This window comes from Petaurus breviceps, unplaced genomic scaffold, assembly GCF_028583685.1.
Source record: "Petaurus breviceps papuanus isolate PSGF00001 unplaced genomic scaffold, PetGlider_PUasm1.0 91041, whole genome shotgun sequence".
NCBI classification, from domain to species: Eukaryota; Metazoa; Chordata; class Mammalia; order Diprotodontia; family Petauridae; genus Petaurus; species Petaurus breviceps.
In genome coordinates, this window is record NW_027187400.1 from 14,059,443 (window position 1) to 14,078,465 (window position 19,023).

The 19,023-nt window shown below is 44.3% G+C and overlaps 1 protein-coding gene across 1 annotated transcript in view; it reads left to right on the forward strand.

Moving 5' to 3' along the window:
- The first annotated feature begins 1,747 nt into the window (after positions 1 to 1,747).
- The window catches only part of TMCO4 (transmembrane and coiled-coil domains 4), a 114,122-nt gene continuing 96,846 nt past the window's right edge, over positions 1,748 to 19,023 (forward strand). The window contains exons 1-4 of the mRNA XM_069079349.1: positions 1,748 to 1,839; positions 14,056 to 14,233; positions 16,970 to 17,144; positions 17,871 to 17,898. Coding sequence (XP_068935450.1) covers positions 14,064 to 14,233; positions 16,970 to 17,144; positions 17,871 to 17,898 — 373 coding nt within the window. The 5' untranslated portion in view covers positions 1,748 to 1,839; positions 14,056 to 14,063. The remainder of the gene's footprint in view (positions 1,840 to 14,055; positions 14,234 to 16,969; positions 17,145 to 17,870; positions 17,899 to 19,023) is intronic.

Genomic DNA, 19,023 nt, shown 5'->3' on the forward strand with positions numbered 1-19,023 from the left:
TTGGAGGGAAGCCAGTGAAAAGCTAGGAGATGGAGAGAGCAGGGAGGTCCATGAAGCTAGATTTCAAAGTATGTGGAGTAGAATAAAGTATGAGAAGATTAGGAAAGTAGAAGGGGTTCAGGTTAATTTGTTGTTTTCTGCTTTAAATACCAAACTGGGGATTCTGATATTTGATCCTGGAAGTAATATGAAAGTACTGGAGTTTATTGAGTAGGGGAAGGGCTATGGTCAGACTTATTAGTTAGGAAAATCACTTTACTAGCTGAGTGAGGGAGAGATTGGGGTAGAGAGACTTAAGGCACAGACACCCACCAGAAGGTACCTGGAAATGAACTCAGTGGGGGAAATGTTTTCTAGTCACTGCTTTAAATTTGAACCTACTCTCCTCAGGGACTAAGTCTGTAGAAAGAAGAAAGCTAACAGGGCATAGGAGGTGGCTGTACTTTGGTTCTACCTATATCTTTTCAGAAAACATTCCTTTGTAAAAGCTAATTGGTGTTCACTGTTTATCAATGATATTGAGAAAATGTCTGTTGTTCAGTTATCTAACTCTGTTACCCCCTTTGGGACTTTCTTGGCAAAGATGCTAAAGTGGTTTGCCATTTCATTCTCCAGCCCCTTTTACAGAGGAGGAAACTGAAGCAAACAAGATGAAATGACTTGCCCACGATCACACAGCTAGTGTCTGAAGCTGGATTTGAATGTGGGTCTTCCTGACTCCAGGCCCACTGCTCTATCCACTGCACCACCTAGGGCCCACTGAGGAACTACAAACAGGTCATTTATATTGGGGCATTATGGACTGGATGATATTGGGGATATAGTAAGTGGCCATCGATGTCAGATGGAATACACCTGATGGGGCTCCCAGCTCCCAGCATTAGAAACACACCCATCAGGGGTAACCCGGAGACAGGTCTGCCATTGGAACTGAGGTTGGGAGAGTAAACTTCAGAGTGTTTATAAGGGCTACAGGCCTCTGTAAAAGCTAGCTGGTGTTGATTGATAACCAGTTAGTCGATATTAAGGCAATGGTCGGCAGGTAATGTGTTATTCGGGCACTAATCTGATGGCTTCATGGATCGGATCGAACAACGGGCCTAGATTTAGGAAGACTCGAGTTCAGTGACTACCTCTGACTCTTCCTAACCTGGAACCTTGGGCAGGTGCCCTTATTATCTCTGCCTGTTTCAATTTCTTTATCATGTGTAAAATGGAGACGATAATAACACCTACCTCCCAGGATTGTTGTGAGAATAAAATCAGTTGTCGCTTGCTTTGCAAACCTTCAGATGTTACATAAACGCTCTCTCTTATTATTGATCACTGGCTGGGTGTTAGGGGCACTTAATCAGTAGACTGATACTGGGGTCCTCCAGTCAATCAGAAGTACCCCGGGGACCAGCCCTGCCAGCGAGGTTGAAGGCTGGGACAGAGATTTTTTAGGACTCAGTTTAAAGGCCTTGTTTGCTATCACAGACCTCCCAGATGGTCCCTTCCTGTCTGGCCCTTCCCCACCCAGACCCCAGGCTCAAGCAGGGCAGCGGAGATTTCCTTTTTGTCTGTCCGGAGACACCCACCAGGTGCTTAATAAAAGCACGCCCCTGGACGAAAGAGCGGACCGGTCCTCCTTCCCAGAGCATCCCCGGAGCATTCGCCTGCCTCCGTGGCTGGGCGGGGCAGCTCGGGACAAGCCGGTGCACGCCGGCGGCCGGCGGAGGCGGTGTCATCCGCCCGCCCCGGGGTGGGCTGGCTCTAGGGAGGAGGGACCAGGGCTGGCTGCCCGGGCGGAGGGGGCGGGAAGGGACCCGGGACGCGGCCGCGGGGGCCACCGCACGGGTAAGGCTGAGCGCGGGGCGGGAGGGGCATCCATCTAAGCTCCCGGGCCCCTGTCCGCATGTGCCCCCCACTCTCGGCTCCCCTGGAGCTTAGGTTACCTTGTCCTTGAACTCTCCTCCCTTTACCACGACTGAGTGCTTTGCTCTCTTCCCGGGACCCCGGGAGAGTGTGTGGACGCTCCCCTCCCCACTTCCCCTCCGTCCCCCGCCAGCGTGTCCCGAGACCCTCCCCCCCAGTCCTCCCGCCCCCTCACATTTGGGACTCTTCAGCTGTCCCTAAACTCCACCCCAGTCCCGGCACCAACTTCCGCGTGCCGCATCCGCGCCGCCCCACGCGTCCTTCTCCGCTGGTGCGTCCTCCCCTGTGCTCGCAGCCCCCCCCTCCCCCCCACGCGGCCCCTGCTTCTTCAGCCCTCTGCTGCTTTTGTCCGGTGGCCTCTAACACGCGGGGGTCCGGAGCCAGACTGCCCGGGCAACCGAGAGCTCCGAGTCAGGACACGAGCAGAAGTTCAGTGAATTTCAGAGGGAGGGTGATGCCAGCCAGAGCGCAAAGGACTGTTGTTATGCCAAGCTGGGCCTTAGTTCTGGAAAACAGGATGTCTCCAAAATATTTTTGTCTGACTCTTTGTAACCCCGTGCACCATACTGTCAGTGGCGTTTTCTTTGCAAAGTGGTTTGCTCTTTCCTTCTCCTATGCATTAAGGCAAATGGGTTAACTAAATTAAGTCTGGATTTGAACTCAGACCTTACTAACTCCCAGCGACCTATCCACTGAGCCACCTATCTGCCCCCTTCAGCCCTTAACCATCTCCAGATTAGAAGCAGCAAAGTTATGCAACCCTAGGTCAGGAAATAATGGCATCTAACCAGCTTCCTGGAAACAGCTTGGTAAAGTTGCCCTTAAGTTGAAGGAGAGAAAGCTGAGAGAGTCCTCAGAACACAGAATGTCAGAGCTGGGAGGGCCCTTCGAACACAGGATGTCAGAGCTGGGAGGGCCCTTAGAACACAGGATGTCAGAGCTGGGAGGGCCCCTAGTACCCAGAATGTCAGAGCTGGGAGGGTCCTTAGAATACAGAATGTCAGAGCTAGAGAGCTAGGAGGTGCCTTAGAACATGAAGTGGCAGCGCTGGGAGGGACCTTAGATGTTCCATATCTGCCCCTTCACTTTGTAAATTAGGAAATTGAGTCTCACAGAGGAAGAATGACTTATCCAAGGTCAGATACTAAGTATCAGAACTAGATTAACTTTTCTTTTTTAGTATAGATGGCAACCAAGAAATCCTGAGAAATGCCCTTTAACATATAAAATCCTAGATCTAGAGTTAGAAAGGACCTCAGAGGCCATATGATCCATCCCCATCATTTTACAGATGAGGAAACTGAGACCCAGAAAAGTTAAATGACTTGGCCATGTTCATACAGATAATAATTACCATAGGCACAGTTTGAACCCAGGTTCTTTGACTCTAGAATCAATGTTCTTTCCACTGTACCACAGTACTGAAAGTATATTAATTTTTTTGTAAATTAGGATTCCCACTCTGAAAAAAAAAGATAGGAAAAATAGGATTGGCACTGACTGTTCATCAAACAGGAGACTGCTTTATTAGGAAACTGAGGCAGACATCAATGAAATGGCTTGTCCAGGGTCACATAACTAATAAGGTCTGAGATAGGATTTGAACCCAGGTCTTTCTGACTTCAGAGAAAGTCCGCTGTCCACTATGCTACCTATCTGCCTCTTTACATTAAAACAAAAGTCTAAGTCTGGACTGGTAATTTGGCCATCCAGGTTGGCAAAGGTCATTGGCTAAACTTGGTGGAGAGGGAGGCTTTAAGAATAAAAATATTGGTAAGGAATTATTTAGAGGCTTCTATCATTCAACTGGAAATATTTCTAAATTCTCCCAAGCCTGAGAGTCTTAAGTTGGGGAAGGAACGGCAAGGCAGGGAGCTCAGATCACAGCCTGGCTTTGTGGGCTCAGAAACACACTGTCACTTTGAGATTAGGAAATGGCCGTTTCAGGATCACAGGGATTTCATTCCTCTCATATGGTCCAACCAGGATCAGAACAGATTCGAATCCATCCTGTCCTTCAGATTTCCCCTTGGTACCATGTTTTTGTCCTGAATCCACCTCGTTCTGGACCCTCTTTCCTCCTGTTTCCCAAACTCCTTCCTTCTTCCCCAGGCCCTCCAAACTCCATCACACTGGCCTCTCCTTTGACACTTGAGGATGCTTTTTGATAGTGGGTAGGTGGGCCTAAGCCCCAGGTCACCTGGGGTGAACTCCTGACTTTTCTCTCTTCTTGTATCATGTGTGTCAATCGACAAAGGGTCACATTGATGTGAAGTCACTATATAGTCTTTGTGCGTTCCACCCACCTATACCATTCTAACTCTAACTCTCAACAAAGTCTTGTCTCAAACTTTGCTGAGAAAATAGAGACTCTCTGGCCTGAGCTGCCTCTCCTCCCTCCATTGTATAATTCTGATAAACCTCAACAGCATCCCAGATTCTCTCTCATTTGCTCCAGCCTCTGAAGAGAGAACCCTTTCCCTCACAAAGGATAAGCCTTCTTATGCCCTTGATTCTATCCTCTCCTGTCCCCTTCTCAAATTTTCCCCTTCCATCGTCTCCACCACCACCACTACAATCACCACCATCACCTCCATTCCAATCCATCAGATTTTCTGCTTCCTACAAACATACCCAAATCTCAATCCTGAAAAAAATAAAACAACACCCTTCACTTGACCTTGACAGGCATTCAGCCTCCCTTTCACAGCCAGGCTCCTAGAAAAAGCCCTCCAGCTAATTTGTTTCCTTTCCCTCTCCTCTGATTCAGTTCTCAGCTCTTTGCAGTCTGGCTTCTGACCCCACACCGTGTCTGAAACTACTCTCCGGAGTTACTGACAGTCTCTTAATTACTGAATCCAGTGGCCTTTCCTCTGTCCTCATCCTTCTTAATTGGCTCTGCAGTATTTGACTTGGCTGTGTTGAGGATAGAGGGAGACTTTCTGTGGTGTTTTAAAGGAGAAGTATGCTGTGGTGGGAAGAAAATTGGATTCAGTAAGAAGTCAGAAAATAGAATTCTGGTCTTGGCTTTGATACTTAGCTACCCTTAATAAATCACCTAATCTCTCTGACCCTCAGTTTCCTTATCTATAAAAATGGAAAAATAACTTAGACTCCCAACTTCCATGGGGTTATTAGTGAGGAAAATAATTAATAAAGCTGAATATGATAAATGATAATAAAATTAGATGAAATCCCTTTGTGTTAGTCCCAGTGATTTTTGCCAGAGGTAGCAGGGGAACTCTTCTGTTGGAGACAACAAATTATAGCAAAAAGTAGTAGTATTTCTAGAGCCAGAGGACCTGGGCTCAAATCCTGACTCATGGTTATTGCCCATTATTTTAGGTAGGGCAGGTTCCCTCAGCCTCAGTTTCTCCATCTGTAAAATGAAGGGGTTGGACTCAATGGCCTCTGAGGCCTTTTCTAGCTCTCGCTCTATAAGCCTTCCCCTTCCATAAGCCCCATGGTCTAACTCTTCTCTAAGAATGGGATAGAGGCGGTACGTCCTCCTGTACTGTGCCTGGTAAAAGAGAAGTGAAGTCTTGGAAAGTATGAAATAACAAGGGTGAGAAGTGGAAGAGAATTATGAGGGAGAAGATGAAGCTAGAATCATTGAATGCTGGACCTGGTGGGAGCTCAATGGTTATCTAATCCAGGCCAAATTTTTGTACTCATGACCCATGTTGCTGCCCAGCCCTTTGCCTCTTAGTCTCTAGGCCTGTGGGCTAGTTCTTTTAAAATATATATATTTATTTATTTGTTTGTTTATTTTTAGTTTTCAGCATTCACTTCTATAAGATTTTGAGTTCTAAATTGTTCCCCCTCCCTTCCCTTCCTCCCCCCCAAGATGGCATGCAATCTGACACAGGCCATACATGTATAATCCTATTAAACATATTTCTATATTAGTCATGTTGTGAAGGAAGAATCAGAACAAAAGGGAAAAACCATGAGAAAGAAAAAAAGATAGAAAATATTTCAATCCGCATTCAGACTCCATAGTTCTTTCTCTGGATGTGGATAGCATTTTCCATTGTGCGTCTTTTGGAATTGTCTTAGATCATTATATTGTTAAGAACAGCTAAGTCTATCAAAGTTAGTCATCGTATAATGTTGCTGTTACTGTGTATAATGTTCTCCTGGTTCTGCTCACTTCACTCAGCATCAGTTCATGTAAGTCTTTCCAGATTTTTCTGAAATCTGCCTGCTCATCATTTCTTATAGAACATTAGTTTTCTATTACATTCATATACCACAACTTGATCCACCATTCCCCAACTGATGGGCATCCCCCCGCAGTTTTCAATTCTTTGCTGCCGTAAAAAGAGCTGCTATAAATACTTTTTGTACATGTGGGTCCTTTTCCCTTTTTTTAAAAATGATCTCTTTGGGATACAGACTAGAAGTGGTATTGCTGGATCAGACAGTTTTATAGCCCTTTGGGCATAGTTCCACATTGCTCTCCAGAATAGTTGAATCAGTTCACAATTTCACCAACAATGCATCAGTGTTCCAATTTTCCTACATCTTCAACATTTATCATTTTCCTGTTTTGTCATGTTAGTCAACCTGATAGTTGTGAGGTAGTACCTCAGAGTTGTTTTCTCTAATCAGTAATGATTTAGAGCATTTTTTTCATGTGACTACAGATAGCTTTAATTTCTTCATATTTGTCAATTGAAGGAAATGACTTGTATTGTTATAGATTTGACTCCGTTCTCGACATATTTTAGTAGTAAGGCTCTTATCAGAGATACTGACTATAAAAATTGTTTCCCAGTTTTTTGCCTCTCTTCTAATCTTGCTTGTATCAGCTTTGTTTGTGCCAAAACTTTTAAATTTAATGTAATCAAAATTATCCATTTGCTTTTCATAGCATTCTCTGCCTCTTGTTTGGTCATAAATTCTTCCCTTATCCACAGATCTGACAGGTAAACTATTCCTTGCTCTCCTACTTTGCTTATGATGTCCCCCTTTATGTTTAAATCACATACCCATTTTTGACGTTATCTTGGCATACGGTGCAAAATGTTGGTCTGTGCCCAGTTTCTGCCATAATATTTTCCAGTTTTCCCAGCAGTTTTTGTCAGATAGTGAATTCTTATCTCAGAAGCTGGAAACTTTGGGTTTATCAAAGGTAGATTACTATAGTCATTGACTACTGTCTTGTGTACCTAACCCATTCCACTGATCTACCACTCTATTTCTTAGCAAGTACCAAGTAATTTTGATAATTGCTGCTTTATAATACCATTTAAGATCTGGTATAGCTAGGTCACCTTCCCTAGCATTTCTTGTCATTACTTCCCTTCATATTCTGGAACTTTTGTTCTTCCAGATGAATTTTGTTATTTTTTCTAGCTCTGTAAAATAATTTTTCGTAGTTTAATTGGTATGGCACTGAATAAATAAATTAATTTAGGTAGAAATGTCATTTTTAATATATTATCTCCACCTACCCATGAGCAACTGTTATTTTTACAGTTATTTAGAGCTGATTTTATTTGTGTGAAAAACGTTTTCTAATTGTGTTCATATAGTTCCTGGATTTGTATCGGCAGGTAGACTCCCAGATATTTCATATTGTCTATGGTTACTTTAAATGGAATTTTCTCTTTCTGCTGGGTTTTGTTTGTAATAGAAATGCCAGTAATTTATATGAGTTTATTTTCTATCCTGTGGGCTAGTTCTAAATTGCAGGGTTGTTTTAATCTGTTAACACACTTCCAGGTGTGTCGGATAGCTGTGTATGTTAGTGTGTAGTGTCAGCTAGGATTTGTTAAGCACCTTACCATGTTCCAGGTCCTGTGCTAAGGGCTGGGAATTCAAAGAAAGGCAAAAAGGCAGCCCCTGCCCTCAGAGAGCTCACAATCTAATGGGGAATACAGTACATGAAAAAACGTCATGCAGAGAGGACATGTACTGGCTACCTGGGGGCTTAAGGATGAGTGGGAAAGGCTCTTGCAGAACCTTTTTAACTGAAATTTGAAGGAATCCGGGGAATTCACAAGACAGAAATAAGAAGCTCCAGGCATAGATGCATGAAGTAGTTATCTAACTGCAAATTCCAAATTCTCAAAGTTGGAAAAAAAAAACCTCAGAGATTATCTGGCCTTACCTGTGCTGGAATCAATCAATTGACCAATTAGGCATTTATTAAATAGAGTATAAACGTTAAATTTAGTATGTGCTACATACTATGCTGGGGACTTCTTGTTCAATTGTGACCCCATTTGGATTTTTCTTGACAAAGATACTGGAGTGGTTTGCCATTTCCTTCTCCAGCTCATTTTACAGATGAGGAAACTGGGGCAAACAGGGTGAAGTGATTTGCCCAGGGTCTCACAGTGTCTGAGACTGGATTTGAACTCAGGGAGAAGAATTTTCCTGACTTTAGGCATGATGCTCTACCCACTGCAGCTACCCATACTCTGGGGATACAGAGGCAAAAACAAAACATAGTCTGCCATGAGGGAGCTTACATCCTATCAGGAAAACAACCAAGGGATAAACAAGGAGACAGAAAATACAAATAAGTCGATTCAAAGTCATTTCCTCTGTTGGAGGGTTGGGGTAGAGTCAGAGGTACCAGTAGCTGGAGGGAGTCAGAAAAGGCTCGTGTAGAAAGTGATCCTTCACCTGACCCTGGAAGGAAGCAACAGATTCTAAGAGGCAAAGCTAAGGAGAGAGTGCATTCCAGGCACGACGCACAGCCTATACAAGGGCATGGAGGAATACACTTGGGGAAATGAAATGTTGTGCATGAGACGGGCTAGTTCAACTTGAATGTGGAGGGATAACTCTGAACCCATGGGAGCTGATGAAATCACCAACAAAAAGATGGTAGAGAGGGGGGGGGTGCAGGAGAGAACCTCGGGAACGCTCACTTTAAGGGGATAAGATGAGCATCTCCCAGCCAAGGGGTCCGAGAAGGAGCAGTCAGTCCAATAGGCAGAGAGCCCCCCAGACAGAAACCCAGATAGCAGAGCATTTCTAGCAGGGGAGAGGGATCAGCAGAGAGATCAAGAAGAATGAGGATCTAGAAAGGGCCGCTAGATTTGGTAATCAAAAGGTCCCCAGTAACTCGCACCCCAGATTACAAGGGGTTGAGAAATGAGAGGAAAGGAAGAGACGGTGTAGAGAGGTTATTACTGTTTTTTAATGAATTCATCTGAGAAATGGAGGGCACCAGCTTGAAGGAGGGGAATCTGTGTGCTGGCATCCTCTTCAGAGTTTCCACTAAATGGTCATGTAGCTGTTGCTGGAAGACATGAGGTGAGGGAGAACCCCCAAACCCACCACCTCCCAAGGAAATCCATTCCAATGCGCCATGGCTCTAATGATTGGGAACCTTTTCCTTTCACTGACCTAAAATAGGCCTTTCTGCTCCAGATCCTGCCCTGGCTGAACACCTCTAACCATTCATATGTGGCCTTTTGGGTATTTGAAGACAATCGGGGTGAGATGAACTGCCCCTTAATTCTTCCCTTCAGATCCAGCCCTCTCCTGTAACTGCACCAGTTTAGGACAGAGCAAGGATCAACCCTGTCCAACATTTCTACTGGACTTTTGAGGGGATGGAGGGAGGAATGAAGGGGAGTGCAAAGTTTAGATAGCCCATTTCAGGCCTTCCAAAAGAAAAAGGCTATTTCCTTCAGTCTCCAGAGGCTTCCATGTTTAAAATGGGGATGGAAGGATTTTCAGTGAAGATATACATTTTTCCCCTCCAGTTCAGTAACTCAGTTATCTGAAGACCTTTGAGTTTATCTGTTAAGCTATTGCCATGGAAACACAGTTGGATGCCAGAAATAACTGGCTGCATTTGAATTTCTGGCTTAGTTTGTTAAGCTGGAGACCCAATGATGAGATTCTGAAATGGGATTCGAGGCTCTTTGAAGATGCTAATGAGAAGAATGCAGATCCTTTGGGATTTAATTTTTTTTTTAATTTTCTCACTGTAAATCACAATCCGTAGAATCTCAGTCCTGAGTGTAAAACACATGGTTCATTGAATGAATGCCCAATCATGGAAGGACTCATCCTCTGAACCCAGGTTAGAAAGGACTTCTTCAGTCTTGTGAATGCTATTCCTACAGAACCATAAAGTGTTAGAGTTGGAAGGGTTGGAAGGGTCCTTAGAATACAGAATGTCATGGGTGGAAGGGTCCTTAGAATACAGAATGTCAGGGCTGGAACTGTCCTTAGAATACAGAATGTCAGGGCTGGGAGGGTTAGAACACAGGATGCCAGAGCTGGGAGGGTCCTTAGAACACAGAATGTCAGAGCTGGGAGGGACCATAGAACCCAGCATATCAGAGCTGGGAGGGCCCTTAGAACACAGAATGTCAGAGCTGGGAAGGCCCTTATAACACAGGATGTCAGAACTGGGAGGGGCCCTTAGAACACAGGATGTCAGAGCTGGGAGGGCCCTTAGAACACAAGATGTTAGAGCTGGGAAGGCCCTTAGAACACAGGATGTCAGAGCTGCGGGCCCTTAGAACACAGGATGTTAGAGCTGGGAAGGCCCTTAGAACACAGGGTGTCAGAGCTAGGAGGGCTCTTAGAACATAGGATGTCAGAGCTGGGAGGGGCCCTTAGAACACAGGATGTCAGAGCTGGGAGGAGCCTTAGAACACAGGATGTCAGAGCTGGGAGGAGCCAGAATGTCAGAGCTGAGAGCGATTTTAGAGACCCTTTAATCTAGCCTCATTTTTTTCAGATAAAAACACTGCAGTCCAGAGGAATTCAGAGATAAGCTTACTACAAAGCAGGAGCCTAAAGTCAGGCACTCCAGCGCCTCCCGGGTGTATGTGCACGCACAGAGTGTCTGCTCCATCTATGTTGGCAGATTCATTTGAGTTCTGTCAATGAAGTCCATCACATTGTTCATTTTTATCAAATGGCAGAATGGCAGGTGTGGCCTGTTGGCTTCTCACAGGCCTTCCCTCCTCCCCTTTCTATCCTCATTCCAACTCTCTCTACCACTACCAGAGTAATCTTTCTTATGTGTAAATTTGGGCATGTCATAACCTTATTCAAAAGTCAGCGATGACCGGCTGTTGTCTCCCCCTCCACCCCAAGCTTGTCCCAGCCCCACCGGCCCCTTCCATGCAGCCTGGCATCCTTCCTTTACAAGCCTGGTTCACTCCCATCCCTTCCATGCCTTCTGTGCTCCACCCAAACTGGGCCCTCATTTGCCCTTTCCCTCCCCCCAGTTTACCCTGTGGTTTCTCACCTTAGCACCTTGTTCTATATCCTTCCAACATCTCCCCCTGTTTCTTCTATGGAATTCCTAGCCATCCTTTAAAACCCAGCTGAAAGACCGCCACCTCCAGCTAACTCTCCCTGATCTGGTCAGTAACAACTTTGTTCCAGAAAGTTCACATGACCTGAGTACCTCTCACGTGCTCCCAGCAAGTCTTACCTGGTCTTATAATTCATATCATACATTTTACAATCATAATTTCATATCACATAATCCCTACCATGTTCAATTCTCATTATAATACCTAGCAAGTTTTATTGCTGTTGTTTAGTCATTTAATCAAATTTGACTCCTCTGACGCCATTTGGGGTTTTCTTGGCAGAATTAGTGGAGGTTTGCCATTTCCTTCTCCATTTCTTTTGACAGATGAGGAGACTGAAGCAAACAGGGTCAAATGACTTGCCCAGGGTCACACAGCTAGGAAGTGTCTGATGCCAGATGTGAACTCAGGTCTTCCTAGCTTAGGACCTGGTGCTTTATCCACTGTACCATCTTATAATGTAGTTCAATTCATAATACCTAGCATGTCTTATATGATAGCTCATGTCCCCATTATAATACCTAAAATAATGTCATATATTATAGTTGTGCCTTAGCCAAGTGTTGCATCTCTAACCTGACCCTCAATGATTTGGGGCCTTTGTTGACTAAATGGACATTATTGCTTGATCTTCATCTCAGATTTTGTTTTTATTCTCTTCACCTTGATTCTCCGCCACGAGTAGACGGTGTCAGTAGTCTGCAAACCAGGCACAGAACAACCCGTCCATGGCCACCTTCTAGGACTCCACTGATGCTTTGTGGGAGTCGAAGGACCTGTTTTCATTCTCCTGTGCAGACCCCTCCACTTGGCATTGAAGGCCCTCCACAGTCATGCCCCAATTTTCCTTTCCAGCTTTGTTCCCCACTGCCTCCCTTCGTGAAGGGAATGGTTTCAGTCAATCAATCAGTAAATCTGCATTCGGCACCTGTTATATGCTGGGCATCGTGCTGGCTGCTAGGCCAAATATAAAGAATGAAACAATCCCTATTCTCAAGGATATTGGGGGGGGGGTAATGGGGGAGACATACACATATGTGAATACAAGATAACCAGGATAATTTGGGCAGAGGGTACCAGCATGGGTGGGGGAAGGGAATGGGGCAAGAAAGTGCTTTTGCTCACAATGCCCCCCCCCCGCCCAGCCTGTAGTATCTCCCCACTCTCTCCTGGCTTCTGTTACCTTGGATGAGTCATTTAACAGTTCTGAGTCTCTTTCTTCCTGTGCAAACGGGGAGCACAGTTCTAGAGCTGAAAGCACCTTCCGCTTCATCCAGTCCAGATATCAGACAGCGAGGAGCCCAGTGGATAGACTGCGGGGCATGAATTCAAATCCAGCTGCAGACCCTGACTTAAATATGTGACCCTGGGAAAATTAGTTAACCATTCTCACTCAGTTTTCTCATCTGTCAGATGAGGACAATAATGGCACCTACCTCCCAGGTTTGTTGTGCAGATAAAATGAGATAGCATTTGTAAAGCACTTTGCAAACCTGGCAATGTCACATAAATGCTTATTATTAGTAAGAAACCAAGGCCCAAAGAAGCCAAATGACTTACCCAAGGCCACATGGGTAGTAGCAGAGCTGGAATTTGAACCCAAGCCCTCTGACTACAAGTCCTGCCTCCTTAATACTTGTGTCTCCCACTTCACAGAACTGTTGTGAAGACAGTGTTTTGTAAACTTTAAGGGGCTGTAGAAATAGGACCTAGTAACAGGAGAGAGTAAATAGAATATAAGTTCTTTGAGGTAATAGACTGTCATTTTCTGGTCATTTTTATAAGCCTGGTGCCTTATATTTTTTTTTATTTTAATTTTTTCCCCTTGTCGAGGTTTTTTTCTTTTGTGGTAAATGCCACTGGTGAATGTACACAATATGGAAAAATTCACTTTCACACAATCTGGAAGTGTTTTGGTCTGGAAAACAGGTTCAGCATAATAGAAACAGGCCTGAAAATGTTCAAGTATTATAAATAATGTTTGTCTCTCTAGAGATTATAATTATCCTATGTCTTGTTATTTTCCAGGGCAAACAAATGTTTTCTCTTACGACTGCCAAGATATATAACAAAATGAGGACAGGCTAGGAAATCCACCTTACACTTTTTCTAAATCCATACTTGTGATTTCATCATTTTGAGGAAACTCAGGAGGGACGTTCCCTCCACAGATAAGAATTAGCTACGGTCTTTTTTATCTCTGGACTTAGAATTGCTTAGGACACTAAGTTCAATGACCTCTTGGGGGAGGCGGTGTAGATCCATTTTCAAATTTCAGTTTTGTTACTTAGATCTATGTGATTTGGGGCAAGTTGTCATGTATATGAAGGCTTTAATTTCTTTATTGGCAAAATGAGCAAAGTTGAATGAGATAATTTCTACAGTCCCTCACAGCTTTAAAACTGTAATGCCTTGCCTATAGTCCCCAGCTAGTATGTGTTAAGGGCAAGACTTGAACCCAGGTCTTCCTACTGCCCCTTGCTGCCTCTCACTTAATACATGTTTGTTGAATCAAATATAGATATATATGTAAGATATATACATATATGCACACATATGTATATAGATATATGTGTATATGTGTGCATATGTATTTATACACGTGTATACATAGAAAAAACTGTGTATAAGGAACATATGTGGCTCCCGTCCCTCCAAGAACTCAGATCCCTTTCCCCTGTGTTGTTTCTTTTTTATCCACATATCTCTGGACATGTAGTCAGAACAGGAACCCAGACCCTACGTCCTGGGCGCTGTTCGTTTCAAGGAATCTCAGTACAAAGGATTTCCTGTGCTTCTCGGTAACGTGCTATATTGGGCTTTTTTATGGCAGGGTCGAGGATGGCAGCCCCAGAGGGGCAAAGCCAAGGGGCTGAGAGGCACCCCGAGCCAGCCGGAGAAGCAGAGCCACATCTGTCTACAGGCAAGGAGCTGGAAGAAGCAAGTCGTTTTGCTTATGCTGCTCTCTGTGGGATGTCCCTGGCATGGCTGTTTCCAGAACCAGAACAGAGGTGACTGTTTTGACTTAGAATCATGGAATCCAAGATTTTGAGATCTGGGAAGGACCTTGGAACATAGAATGTCAGAGCTAGAGGGAAATTTAGAACAGAGAGTGTTAGAGCTAGAAGGGTGCTTAGAACAGAGAATGTCAAAGCTGGGAAGTCCCTTAGAACACTGAGTGTCAGAGATCATCCAGTCCGATTTCATTGTTCAATTCATGGGTCATCTTTACAATGTCCCCGGGCCAGGGACTAGAAAGGATTTCCCAGTATAAGGAACATGATCTATTTCATTAAGTTCTCTCTTTCCCACATGAAGACCCCCCTCTCAGCAGGTTTGTCTTCATATCCAATTACCCTCTTTTCTTGCCAAGATGCATATCGACTGATATTTTTTTAGAATAGTTTTGGGGCTTTGATGATGGAATATTTTTCAGGGCACCATTGTTTGGGTAGAAAATTCTAGTAAGGACACTGTATCTCCTTAGTAAGGAATGAACCATCTAGGAAGGGATCAGATATCAGCCTTCTTTTTTCACCACCCTTCTTTATCCGTACCAACATTCTGGGTTTTTGCCTCTCCGGATTTGTCCAGGGAACAAGGCCCAGTGGTTACCAATTCTCTCTTTGACTTTTAGGATTTAGACTTCAGAACTGGAAGCAGCCTTAGAAATTCACCAGTCCGGGGGTATCTAAGTTTTTCACGAGTGAAAAATTGGAAGTCCCTATGCGTGAACTGAGGCAACTAGATTGCTCTGTGGATAGAGTGACGGGCCTGGAGTCAGGAACACCTGAATTCAAATCCAGCCTCAGACACTAGCTGTGTGACCCTGGGAAGGTCACTTAACCTCTTTTTGCCTTAATCCACTGGAGAAGGGAATAGAAAACCATTCCAGTATCTTTGTAAAGGAAACCTATGAATGGTATTGGTGTGGGGTGCTCCATGGGGTCACAGAGAGTTGGACACAACTGAAAAGACTGAACAAATGTGTGTAATACATTAATTTGATTCCATGATTAATGACATTGAGCTTTGAATATGATGACAAATAGAACTCAGCTTTCCAGTCTGATACCTGGGTGGTTCCAGTGGCAGCACTGAACTGGTGCTTACGGCCTTGTGGCCTACTTACTGATGCCGTTGCTCAGTCATTTTCAGTCATGTCTCACTCTGCAGAACCCCCATTTGGGGTTTTCTTGTGAAAGATACTGGAGTAGTTTTCCATTTCCTTCTCCAGCTCCTTTTTTTCAGATGAGGAAACTGAGGCAAACAGGGTAAAGTGACTTGCCCAGGGTCCCATAGCTAGGAATTGTCTGAGGCCAGATTTGAACTCAGGAAGATGAGTCTTTCTGACTCTAAGCCTGGTATTTTATACACTGTATTATTGAACTGTCCCTACTGATTCATGCATGATAGCTAAATTCTGGGGGAAAATTTTTGCCTAAAAATTGTATGTAACTTGCTTGTTGGACATTTGGGACAGGGTCCAACATGTCATCATAAACCTGGGTTCCAATCCCAACTTTGACCCAGATAGTAGTCATTATTAGTTTGGTATCATCTGGGATGGAATTTGTGGAAAGTCTAGCAGTGAAATGGCTGAAGTTTCCAGAAACAGTTCTGGGTGGCATATTTTTAGGGACGTTGGTCTGTGTCCTGGAGAGAGGTAATCAGGATGGTCAGACCCCTGGAGACCATAGCATTCAAGGATTAGTCAGAGGGTCCTGGGAGCATCAAGCCTGGAGAAGACAAAAATGTGAGGTATGGGAGGCCTTTGACCTTTTGGTCCTGGAGGAGTAAATGGGAGAAGCAGAGGCAGATTTGGGTTCAGTGCTATGCAGGGTATTTGCTGGCAGGCAGAGCTGTCCAGGAATGGAGTGGGTTGCCTCAGGAGGTGGGGGGTTCACTCTCCCTGGAGGTAAGTGGGTGGATTCTGGATGGTCACATGTCAGGGATGTTAAAGAGAGGATTCTTGGTTGAATGTAAATTGGATTATGTAACTTCTGAGGTCTTTTACAGCTCTTAGATTCTCTGATTCTCTAAGACTGTACAAGTTATAGGACCTTTCTGCCTCAGTTTCCTCATCTGTGAAGTAGGAGCAAGAATCTTTTCACTACCTACCTCACAGGGATATTGTAAGGAAAACACTTTCTAAAATCTTAAAGCTCTATGGGAAATGAAAATTGTTACTAATTTGTATAGATATAGAAACTGAGGTGTAGGGAAGGGAAATGACTTGCCCAAGGTCACACAGTGAGTTCAGGGTAGAGCCAGGACTTGAACATAACACTTATGACTCATAAAGTTGGTACTCAGGGCATCTGGTTGGCACAGTGGACCTGGAATCAGGGAGGTCTGAGTTCAAATCCAGCCTCAGACAACTTCCTAGCTTTGTGACCCTGAGCAAGTCACTTCACCACTGTCAGCTTCAGTTTCCTCATCTATAAAATAAGGTCATAATAGCATCTGCCTCTCAGGGATATCGTGAGGATCAAATGAGATTCATATTTGTAAAGCACTTTATAAACCCTAAAGAGCTATATAAATGTTAGCTATTATTATTGTTGTTGGATTATCATTAAGTTTGTGATTTATTAGCCGCTTTAGTCAAGTTTTTACTAAAATGAGATTTTGAAGTTGCCTGCCAATCATTTGTCCCAGTTCTTCCCAATGCTGGATAATCAGGAGCTAGAACTGGGAGAGAGGAAAGCAGAAGTCTTTGTGTCTGAAATAATTGTGTCTTTCAGCTCCTTCCGGAAGGAATTCGTGGGAGACCTAGTGAAATGGCTGCAGTTACCAGAAACAGTTCTCCCATCCATGGTGGCCTTTGCTGATGGCCTGGGAGGAGAGGAGGAGGTGACATTTGCAGAAATCTTGTTGAAGGATCCAGTCTTGAAGAATGATCCACTGGTGATTGCTCAGGTACCCAGAGCCCTTGGGCAGGGATGAATGAAGTGGAAAATGGAATCTTTTTTCAGAACCAGCCTGGAAACGGGTTTGTAGGACTAGGAGTGCAACAGACTGGAACATCTATAAAATGTATCTCTAGTGTCTCCCAGCTCTGACATCTTTTGTTCTAACGTCCTTCCCAGCTCTGACATTCTGTGTTCTAAGACCCTTCCCAGCTCTGACATTCTGGGTTCTAAGGGCCCTCCCAGCTCTGACATCCTGGGTTCTAGAGGCCCTCCCAGATCTGACATCCTATGTTCTAAGGGCCTCCCAGTTCTGGTATTCTATGCTCTATCACTTTTTTCCTTTGCTCACTCCTCCTCCTGAAGGTAATTGACTGATCTACACTTGAGGAACATGGATCTTTGGCAGTATATTGAATACCTCTGAGTAAGTTATCCAAACTCTTTGCGCTTTCTCCTTATCTATGAAATAGGCAGGCACCCAAAGACTTTAGGTCAACGTAAATGACGGTGTGAAGCGACATTTGCCTGAAGAGAAGGCAGCGAACTTGGACAAACCCTTCGCTGTGCCTCAGTTTCCCCATCTGTTAAATGAAAGGATTGGACTAGGTGATCTCTACAGTTCCTTCAGGGGCTATGGGTCTGTGTTCTAAAGTCCCCTCCAAATAATAGCTTGAATCATAATAGGATTTTAATCATTGATTTTTATATAAATCTCTAATCTTTTGTTTCCTAGGATCTTCTGACCTTCTCTCTCAGGAATGGTAAGTTTGATTTACTAAGTCTTACTTTTAAAAAGTGGGGAAGGTGGCGGGGGGGGGCATGCTTTTAATTCTAGGGCCAGTACTCATAAAACCATAGATTTAGAATTAGAGGTTTGCACTTATTCATAATCCCTGACTTTGATAGTGAGACAGACTTCCTTGTATAGAAGGGAGCCCCCAGCTTCCTCATCTGTAAAATTAAGGGGTTTGAGGAGATAACTGCTAAGGTGCCTTCTAGCTCTGGCTCAGTGAGCCACGTGCCAACCACCATGGTAGCCATTGGTGGTACAAAATAAAGCAAATACAAAAATCCTGAAGAAATCCCTGCCCTCTGGGGGCCGATGGGTAACCTGGGGTCCTAAAATAGAATTAGTGTCAGGGCCATGATTCAGACTCGGATCTTCTGACTCCAAGGGGAACACTGTCCACTACCATAGGAGGGCAACCTCTGATATATACAGTAGCCTCTCTTGAGTTGTCCCCGGCCCTCCCCTCTCCATGTAGCCCTGTGTTCTCCCAGTTGCATTCATGCAGGCATCCCAAGAGAGAATGGGACACATTAAATAAACTTCAGACCCAGAGGCTTCATCTACAAGAATAACCTCATGTCCTATGTATGTCTCCAAATACGAGTAATCATTCTCTCATATCTAAGTGGTATAAATTCTGATAACATCTGTGAAATGTTCCAGGTGAATCTGCTGGCCCTGTGATAATGAGGAGTTAGGCATTCAGTAGCCTGAGAATTGCTAACTGCAGGTTAGGAAACTCATTTTAGTAAGGTAATCATTAACACAAATCGGCAATTGGAAGAACCATAGAATGCCACAGCTGAAAAGGACCTTAGAATAATGTAGAAAGTCAGAGCTGGAAGACGCCTTAGAACTTAGGATGTCCAAGTTGGAAGGGACCTGGTTAAAATGTGGAGTGTTATAGGTATCTCAGAATGTCAGAACTAGAAGGCACTTTAGAACATAGACTGTCAAGGCTAGGAAGGGCCCTTAGAACACAGAATGTCAAAACTAGTAGAGTATTTAAAACAGAGTGTCAGATCTGGAATGGTCTTTAGAATACAGAATGTCAGAGCTGGGAGGGCCCTTAGAACATAGAATGTTGGAGCTGGGA